This window comes from Halyomorpha halys, unplaced genomic scaffold (genome assembly GCF_000696795.3).
Source record: "Halyomorpha halys isolate HHAL.00 unplaced genomic scaffold, Hhal_1.1 Scaffold894.1, whole genome shotgun sequence".
In the NCBI taxonomy this organism is placed as follows: domain Eukaryota; kingdom Metazoa; phylum Arthropoda; class Insecta; order Hemiptera; family Pentatomidae; genus Halyomorpha; species Halyomorpha halys.
This window is the reverse complement of record NW_027110846.1, coordinates 591,668-601,626: the sequence shown is the minus strand read 5'-3', so window position 1 is coordinate 601,626 and position 9,959 is coordinate 591,668. Positions and strand designations below refer to the sequence as shown.

At 32.0% G+C, this 9,959-nt stretch overlaps 1 protein-coding gene across 3 annotated transcripts in view; it reads right to left on the bottom strand.

Moving 5' to 3' along the window:
- Positions 1-2,099: 2,099 nt before the first annotated feature.
- Positions 2,100-9,959, bottom strand: part of LOC106686886 (coagulation factor IX) — a 25,409-nt gene continuing 17,549 nt past the window's right edge. For all 3 annotated transcript variants that reach the window (XM_014430472.2, XM_014430474.3, XM_014430473.3), the window contains 4 exons: positions 6,256-6,374; positions 4,061-4,234; positions 2,669-2,825; positions 2,100-2,585 (listed from right to left, as the gene is read on the bottom strand). In XM_014430472.2, the coding sequence (XP_014285958.1) occupies positions 2,362-2,585; positions 2,669-2,825; positions 4,061-4,234; positions 6,256-6,374 (674 nt within the window). In that variant the 3' untranslated portion in view covers positions 2,100-2,361. The remainder of the gene's footprint in view (positions 2,586-2,668; positions 2,826-4,060; positions 4,235-6,255; positions 6,375-9,959) is intronic.

Genomic DNA, 9,959 nt, shown 5'->3' with positions numbered 1-9,959 from the left:
AAACTAGTGGAAGCTGTTTGAGGAGGCAGGGTAATGGTAAAGGGTGAGCCACACTGATACAGGAACAAGATATTTCATATAGGATACAGACTTCAGCAAACTAGTGGAAGCTGTTTGAGGAGGCAGGGTAATGGTAAAGGGTGGGCCACACTGATACAGGAAGAAGATATTTCATATAGAATACAGACTTCAGTAAACTAGTGGAAGCTGTTTGAGGAGGCAGGGTAATGGTAAAGAGTGCGCCACACTGATACAGGAACAAGATATTTCACATAGGATACAGACTTCAGTAAACTTTTTAAAGCAAAATATTTCTTGAATACATTGTTGGCCTATTCACCTACAAGAGTTGGTCAATAATCTTTCAACCTGTACTTATTTTTATTGATATATTTCTATTAATTTTAATAGCATATTAAAAGGTTTCTTAATTTTAAAAAATCACACATAAGCTTGAGATGACTACAAAATGATGAAAATATATTTAAAATAAGCAGATTCTCCAAAAGTGGGTATTAGCAAAGCATTGGTAGTTAGTTCTCAAAGAAAATGAATATTTTCATGTTCATGGAGAGATAATTTCTGTTGGTGTTATCAGCAGCACTGATGCTATCTTAAAATGCATGTATAAAATGAATGAATAAATGAAAAAATAATTTTATTCTGGGGCAAATGTCCCCTAAGAATAAATACAATGTTCACAATTGAAGGTTAATTGTCTGACAGACATTTAAAACGTTTCAGTGTAAGATAAATAAATAAATAAGATAAAAACCTTAAGTTAAATTATAATTTATAATAGTAATTAATAATGGCTGTAATACATAGCTCATAATGATGCGAAGGTTCGGTTATGTAGTAGGTGAAGAAATAGGTGTAGGCTAAAGGAAAGTATGGATGAGGGTTGCCGAATGAAGATAGGAAGAGAATTCTAGAAGGAGGTTGCATGTATGACGAAGGATTTGCTAAAGGAGGTGGTTCTATGAGAGGGCATACATAAATCGATTGGATGCGATCTGGGCCCTGTTTCATAATGAAAGCTAATAGTATTAGTTCATAGTACAAGTGTACAAACTAGTCTGGTAATAATATTAATACATATTTTTTTCATGATAGGGTTGACTATTAGTGATATTACAAGAATTAAAAAATACTTAAGTACAAGTCCGTGTAATTGAATTAAGATCAATCTACAAGACTTATAAACAATAGTATTAGTTTATACTTTATTATGAAACAGGGCCCTGGTGTTTAATGAATGGATGGATGTTCATAGAGTAAGGAGACCAAGGATATAGGTTCGTTTTTTAATTTTAAAAACTTGGAATAGGAAAACACCAAGGAGGTATTGTCTTCGAGATCAGCTGTATTTTCAAAACCTACTTCTGATAACCCAGCAATGATCCTCAACATTGAAGAAATCCACAAAGTAAGTGTGCGATTATAAGGATTAAAATTATTAACAATATTTATGTAATTAGACCCGAAATAACATCAGAATGGACCTTAATACATATTAAAAAAAATTATTAGAGACAAATCTTTCTCTTAATAATGTAGCAGAAGTTGACAATGAAAAAGTACTCAAATCATTTTACCAGACTACTTTTTCTAAACAGATATAAACTACAATACTTTTTGTAGTTTAATAATTTATTGTAGTGTTGTGTAAATACATTTGCAGTGTTTTGTAAATACTTTTAAAAGTACCCAGAGGATGGCAGAGTACTGTAAGTACTTTACTTTGAAAAATACTCAGATCATGAAAAGTAATGGACTACTGCCCATCCATAGTATGACGTAGCAACCTGGGTTGCTATCAATATCAATATATCAAACAACAATATTGATTAAACAATAACAGGTACATACCATGGCAAATAAAAGATCCTGGATTGCTGAGGTAGGTAATAATTCACTATGATCTATGTGTGATGGAGTGTGAACTGGTATTTTGTAAACTTATTAAGATTATTAAGAATTTTGTAGATGGAGATAGGATAATATGTTGGAGGACTAAGTGGCCAATGTGGGTGAAAACTATTTTGAGCTATTTCACCTCACCTGAAGTGCATTAAATTTTCATTAGTAACACTAGGTTTTTAACAACAAATTCAGATAACTTTATTCAATTTCATAGATACAAATTATTTTTGAACTGCTTTTATTTGTTATTATTATTTTTTTTACAGTTTTTAAACCCACCTTTTAGTTCTTCAATTTGATCTGGATTTTAATAACACATCAATTTTTTTTTTTACCATGGTCAGATGCAAACTTTTCCTAACAACCTTTGATCAAAATTAATTCCATTTATGGCTCGTTAACAGTGTTTCACATCCTTGAACATTGGATAAAGAATCATGTAGATGTTTTCAATCTTTTTAAATCTCTTTCAATGATTGAATTCAAAGTTTCTTCAATCCAATCTATGTAAACAGTAACTTGAGTAAATGCAGCCAATTTATTAGAAGATTTATCTTTAATGCTAACTATTCCATATATGTAATTTTCTTCTTTATAATTAAGAATCTGCCTTGCATAAGTTAGGCCACCTCCACTATCTCCTTGTTGTACGATTGTATCTGTAAAGAGATGATTAGAATGTGAAAAAAATAAAGAAATAAAATAATAATCATAAGTAATGAGATGAAAACTAAAAATTAACCATTTCCTAATCCTGCACAAATTTTATCAGCAGTTATAAATGTTTCAAAATCTTTCTCAGATTTGCTTCTGCAGTCCTGGAAATCATAAAATCTTAGTTTTGCAATCCTCAGAAGTTCACTTGTGACATTATTTTCTGTGTTTCCCCATCCAACAATCTAAAATAAAAACTTAAATCATTATTATGTATGATAAAATAATATGAAATATAAAAATATTAAGCAATAAAAATGAAAAGAATTGTTGGGTGTGTATCAGAAAAGAAAAAATATTAAAAATTACAAAAAAATATTATATATAAACATTTATAAATAAAATATATATAAATGATTGACCATGGAATGAATGAGATGAATCATGAGATGGAATGAATAAGTATAAGTATATGTATTGTGTTTTGCCAGATAGCAACATAATTTATAGAAGGAAACTGTAGAAAAATTGCCCCTAATAAACATTTTTTTTTTTATATACCCCTCCCTTGCCATTTCTGGCATACGGGGTGCGGGAGCAGTGGGGTAGTGCGCGCTGGGTTTGTGCATGCCACTGCTCCCAAAGATCACCAATTCTTTTTTTTTTATTATTTTATTAAATGTTTTACTGTGGTGCAGCCCAGTTCTAGGTTTAGCACCTTACTGATAGACCTGCGCTACGTCCACTGCATCCGTTCGGTAGGCCCTTCTGGTGCGCATCTGTCTGGGTGCCTCCTGCAGTTACCAGGCTGGTCCAGCCCTCCTAGTCTCAGTCTGGGTCAGCTTCCTCCTCTTCTGGTGGCTCGCCGATGTTGGGCGGTCAAGTCCTTCCCATTGTGAAATGAGTTGGGCCCACCACATTCTTCCTCCAGTAAATGAACTCCATGAAGAAGGGATAATTCGCACTATCCTGGGATGGATCATCCCTAGGGTATGTATAATCTATATACATCTTGGCAGCCTCCTCCAAGGTGGTTGCCTGGGCACCTCTCACTCTAATGTCCCTAATAAACATATACATAACTAATTGTTTTGAGAAGATAGTTCGGGGTTCAGTAAGCACCCCAGCAGTTGCTGACCACAGCCCCGACCATCTTCCCCTCTTATCTATTTACAGTCAACTATTAACACCTGATTATAACTGATTTTTAGGGACATTAAGTCAGGCATACTTTACTATCCATAAATCATGTAAGTTGTCAACACAAATGGCTACATGACTGCAACAAAATTGCAGCAACATGAAAGTTTCTTTTAATTAGCTGAAGTTTCCTTCATAAATGAAAATTAATTATTATTTCATGATCTTTGACAGACGATCAAAGATAGAGATAGGAGATATCTTAAAGGATGTCCTCTTTGCTATGAATTGTAACAAAACCTTAAAATTATTAAAAAGTAGTACTTGGTAATTGACTTACTGTTCCAAGAGCAGAGGTGTTCAAATAAAGTAGTAAATCTTTATTCCAGTCGATACAAACTGCTGAAACTGCAGGGTGAAACTGTATTTCATGATCAAGTTCTAATATGGCTATATCATGCTCATACCTATTACGAACTCCTCGATAAAATACTTTTATATTGACTTTTTTAACCTGAAAGTTATATATTATATTAATATAACACAGGAGAAATACAATACAATAAATTTATGAAATAAAATCTACAATGAACTAATACAAACAATTTTCTTTTAAACTGGTAACAACAAAGGGTTCATTTATTGTTAACAAGCTGACTCTCCAAAGCTTCAGTTTTTTCAAGATTAGAGTGTGTACTAAACATAGACTGAAAGAGCATAATTGAAAGTTTGATATCAATTTAGTTAAAATTTAATGTTATGCATTTATTATAACTGTATTATAGTCCTAGTAACGAATTCTATATATATATATATATTTTTAATAGATACAAGTAAAATGTTCAAAATGCCATGTAGTCCATATTGTCTGATTTCCGTGATTTTTTTTTTATAGATAACAACTGTAAAATCTCTGTGTGGATGCTATCTTCTCCTGGTGCTTTATTATTCTTTATTTTTCAATAGCTTCTACAAAATCCTCAAATTCTGTAGGGTCTAAAATGGGAGCATCTTCTGTTTGACTCAACTCAATTTCTTCTGCATCTTAATTTAATTCTTGACTGGGGTGCCCAATCCATCTATTCAATATATCATTCTTCCCTGTAGGAAGAATGGTATATATATTCTTCACTTCTGCAGGCTTTGGTTCTCGGCTTAAATGGGGCTCAACTACCATTAATTCTTCTGTAGAAGCTAGTAGTTTCATTAAAGCTCCTGAATTCTTCAAGTTCAAAGAGCAGCTGTCTTTCTAGGTTCTTTTCTTTCACATGTGTTCCCTTTTCTCATCCCTCTTCTTATTCTGAAATTCTCCTGTAGATATTTTATTAATCATGTTACAATAGCCTACATTTTCTCCCTCAGAAGCAAGTGCACATTCATTGTCAAACCATGAAGATCTTTCGGGATGTTTTACCAATCCTGGTGTGAGTTCAGCTGACTTCTTGATTGAATTAGTACAATAATCTTAAACATTCTGTACCATATCTGATACTCAATCTTTAGTTTCTATAAGAATCTTGTCCAATATTGACTGGTATCTAAGCCTGCCAATGGTTGGCTTAAGATGCAGAGACACTTCCTCTGTACAGTAGTAGAACCACTGAATACCCCTGTTATGATATAAGGAAGTAAAGGTGTCGACAAGGGTTCTCTGATAGCTCCTCATGCTACAAATAGAAAATGCTCTTTTGGTAGGCCTGGTAAACTGAGGAAGTATGCCAAAGCCAGCCAACTCGACATCGAGTTTGTAAGGGAACTCTCTTCACCTGATGGGAGAAATGGGTTGATAACCCACTCCCCTAAAAACCAAATTATCATGAAACCTTTAAAAGAAACAGTGGGAATGAACTCAGAAAAACGACTCAATATTCACTAAAAGGACATCAGAATTAGACAATGAAATGTTTTATCTCTTTACCTACAGAGGCATTTCGGTGCCTTCTACAACTTGGGTGCAACTACACTTTCTAAAACATAAATATGTTCAACATACATTTCTGCTAGAAATAAACACTAAATCATAAGAATTGCTGATTAAAGATAGAGAGATAATGGCACTCTTGATAAATAGTGTTCTATAGAAGAAGGGGATAGTGAGCAGGTCAAGAAAACAGTCATAACAACAAGATGAATTGAGATATCTTGCTGAAAATTTCAGAGATTTTAGTTAAGATGAATGAGAATGCAAAAACATGTTCAACACAAAAAGGTGGCACCTACCATACCTCCTTGTAGAAACTACATCCTTAATTGTTAAAATTGACAATGTTAAAATTTTTACCTGGGACTAATTAAGAGGATGATGTAGAAAAGGACTTTGAGGAAAGGAGACTAGAATGGAATGAAAGAAGGCAGATGGTGGAGGACTGGCAAGGATTCATTTAACCATATTCTTGTTGGCCAGCTATACTAACATTAGTAGAAACTCTTTTCTAGGAAACATGCTATGTAATTATTTTTAACTTGATGGCACAACTTAAAATTTATTTCTGAAAGTTCCTATAGGAGTTCAAATGCATACAGAATGGAAATCACCTTAATTCTTTCCTCAAGAGAATCCTTGGTAAGCCAAGACGAGTTATATTTTCCCACAGCTACAAAATATGTTTTTTCAGCTAATCTATCAATAGCTTCATCATAGACACAATGAGCAGCTGAAAAATATATCAATACAGAGAAATTATATTGTCTTTATTTATTTTTAATATAATATATCATTGAATAAAAAAATACTTAATTCTATTAAGGTGTGTATATATAATAATGACTTTTTTTATGACAGTTAATAATATGTATTTTTGTGGTTCTTGAGGATCAGACAATAAGCAACGTTTCACGGCTTTATTGTAAGAAAAAATATCCCCTACAGTTAAAAAATTTGTTTTTTAGGAAAAAGAATTTCTTTAACTAATTATTAAAAACTACAATTTACACCATATAATTTAAGATCAATAACTAGAAACATTACCTAGTATTGTCCATTACAGTCTGTTCAACAAGCAGTGATACCTCTAACTCGTGCCTTTTGTGCTATAATGAATAGGGGTGGAATATGGAAACGCAAATGTATTTTTTTTTTTTCCCCGTTACCTATACATTCTTTCCAGTAGGCAGTCAGTCTGTTTATTATTGTTTTGGATTTTTTTTTTTTATTACTTTCACTTACCTATCTATGAAAGAAGTGATTATTAACTAAAGGAGATAAAGAGAAAGTATTTTTTCCAGGTTGTAAACACATTTCCAAATATAATAGTAGTAATACCGACTCATCATACAAAGCCAAAGATTTAAAAAAAAAAACATAAAAAGTTGTAGAAGGTGATGGTTAATGTCAAAAAACATATAAAGTTCTAAATGGCGGGCGCATGCACAGTTTTGCCACATTATAATGTTTGCTTGTCATCATAGTCATTAAATAATTGATTTTTTAATGATTATAATGTTTGCTTGTCATCATAGTCATTAAATAATTCATTTTTTAATTTCACCGTTAAGCATAAATAATAACATGCTAACAACCATAACTGATACACTATGATACATGAGAGTACGGAATCAATTATTACAATATGTTGGCCACAACATTCTGCCTGCCTGAAACTTATTTTAAATTGTTATGGACGGGGGTTAAGGGGACAGGTTTGATCTGTCCACCTGGACAAAGTTTTGATTGTCCACCTGAACGAAAGGGTCTGGCCATTTGTCCTTTCAGTGTTTTAACCATGCAGGTCTGGTCTACCAAAAGTGGTGCTTCACTTATGTTGATGATAGAATCCTTCTAAAGCTGCAGTCTGCAGAATTTTTTTCTAATTTTACATGGCTTCATTTTCTTAGTTCGAACCCTTCACTGGCCATTACCTCTATGAGTTCTCTTAGTAAATTCCTGTTGCAATGTAATTATACATATAATTGACATAAATATCTTCTGACAGAGCTCTCGAAGCTGGAGGACAACGTTGCCCATTATTTTAACATGTTGAATCATGATTCTTTGGAATGCAGACGGACCCTCACCATACATGACAGTACAAAGCTCATATTTTTGTACAGCCTCTGATTGGTCAAATTTTGAGAAAATATTAGTACTTCCAATACAGGGGTCGGGGCGAGGGAGAGATGATTTTATCTATTAGTTTCAACTATAGCTAGTTTTTGCCCAAATCTTGTTCCACAGAAGGTATATGATTGATTTTAATAAATCTCCCTTTCAGGCTTGTTTGTTTAATTTTAGTTTCGAGGTTACCTGCCCTTTTTGAAGTAAATTTTGATTTTGAGTAAAACAATGAACAGGGAGCTCAAAAGAGTCTTCAGCAGAAAGTATTATTAGAAAGAAAGAGATAGATAACACGGTTTACTCTATTTATGATATCCTAAATTTGTTTAAGTTGAATTTTTAATTTGTTTTATGATGATGTCAGTAAATTAAAAAACATTCAGATGCAACTTCTCTGATTTTCTATATTCTGATCATATAAATTAAAGAAAAAGTGAAATTGAATTCTATTTTGTTATTTCATAACTTTTTTCCTTAAACTTTCACCTCAAAGCATTTTCCAGGTACAAATTCATTGTGAAAAAACTTTTCAATTATGAGTAAGTTGGGTGGTATCATTAAGACTTGCTCAAAAGCATATTTTGGTGTGTAATTTTCATGGTTTTGATGCAAAGATAATCTAGAAATGTCTTCTTATTCTTTTCCCACACAGCTAATCAACTAAATGTGAGGGATAATTTTTACCTTCATCGAGCTATAAAAGAAATATAGAGTAAGGGAAAGTATTGTGATCGTGCAGCATTTATAAAATTCAAATATCAAAGCAAAAAGTTCATAACAAAAAATGTATACAATAAATTATTAAAATGGTAAATTAAAAACTTTTTGAGACAATAGTTAATTTAATTTAGCATTTATGAGAATAATTTAAATACAGTTATTTATAAAGAGGAAATTAAATTTAATTATGATGATGTTCATGAGCTGTAGAAGCAGATACATTACCAAGACCAACATTATTGTTTTTCCTCTTGAGAAAAAAAGAAAAGTAAAAAAAAAACAAAAAAGTGAAATTATAATTAATCAGTTATAAAATCCTTTCATGACTGTGTTCAAGAAGACATTAAAACATGTTTTGTTTATAACTAGTTTATGTTTATAAATTGTAACGTAAAATCAAAACTGGCTATACATGTATGAGGCATTAGGATCTAACCCTTATAGTTATGGTGAGGATTTACTGATTGTTAGTGCGTAAGATTATGCATTTGTTCATATTATATTTTGCTCTAAAAAATACTAATAATAATAATACTAACATTACTAAAAAATATTTAAAATAAATCAGTAGTTTAATTAGTCAGGAAGCAAAAATGAGGTTTAATATAAAGATAAAATATTTGACATCCAGGTTCTCTAAAGTGTGATTTTTGAATTATGTTAGTATTCCAATGAGGTTATGCATACATATGAGGAACTTGGTAACTGAAAAACTGAAAAATTTAACAATGTTAAAATGTTTGTTAATTACAATGTTTTACCTTTAATCAGTAGTCACTTAAAATAACTTAATCACCTGACATTCTTAAATTACAAATTCTTTCAAAAATTTTCTAAATCAGCCCTGAAGAATCCAATGATATAAAAAACTGCAATTCTCAACAAGTGTTAGATGCCATGTTTTACGACCGAGTGTCTCATATGTTAAATACAGTCATTATAAAATAAATGTATAAGGAATATGCAGTTATAATGGTAATATTGTAAAATACCACAATGCTTGGTGTTACGGCGGGTAGGGGTTCAGAAGAAACCTTTACTAGCCCAACCGTGAAAAGAAAAGAAATGGTCGAATTTTGTTATTTTTTATTTTCAAACAAATAAACATAATTAGAGAAACCAAAAAATATATAAACTAGAAGAAAAAAAAATCTTAGAACTATTACAAAATTAAATTAATTAGACAAAAATAGAGAAAAAAAGTCTTATTTCACCGGTGATTGGTGGGGCCCCGGTTGAGGTTGTTCTGAGAGGATGTTCTCGTTAAAGTAGATCGACAAAAGGACGTACGTCCGCTCGCCTTGTCCTCTTGGAGGATGAGTTGAAGTCCCCCCGCCGTGGCTAAGATGATTCAGCTGTCGAAGATGAAGAAGACGATACGTGTGTGCGGTGAGACGTTAAGAAGTAGTCTGTGTGTTTGCGGTATAAAAAACAACAGAGAGCGGATTTGTTTTGTTTTTTATAT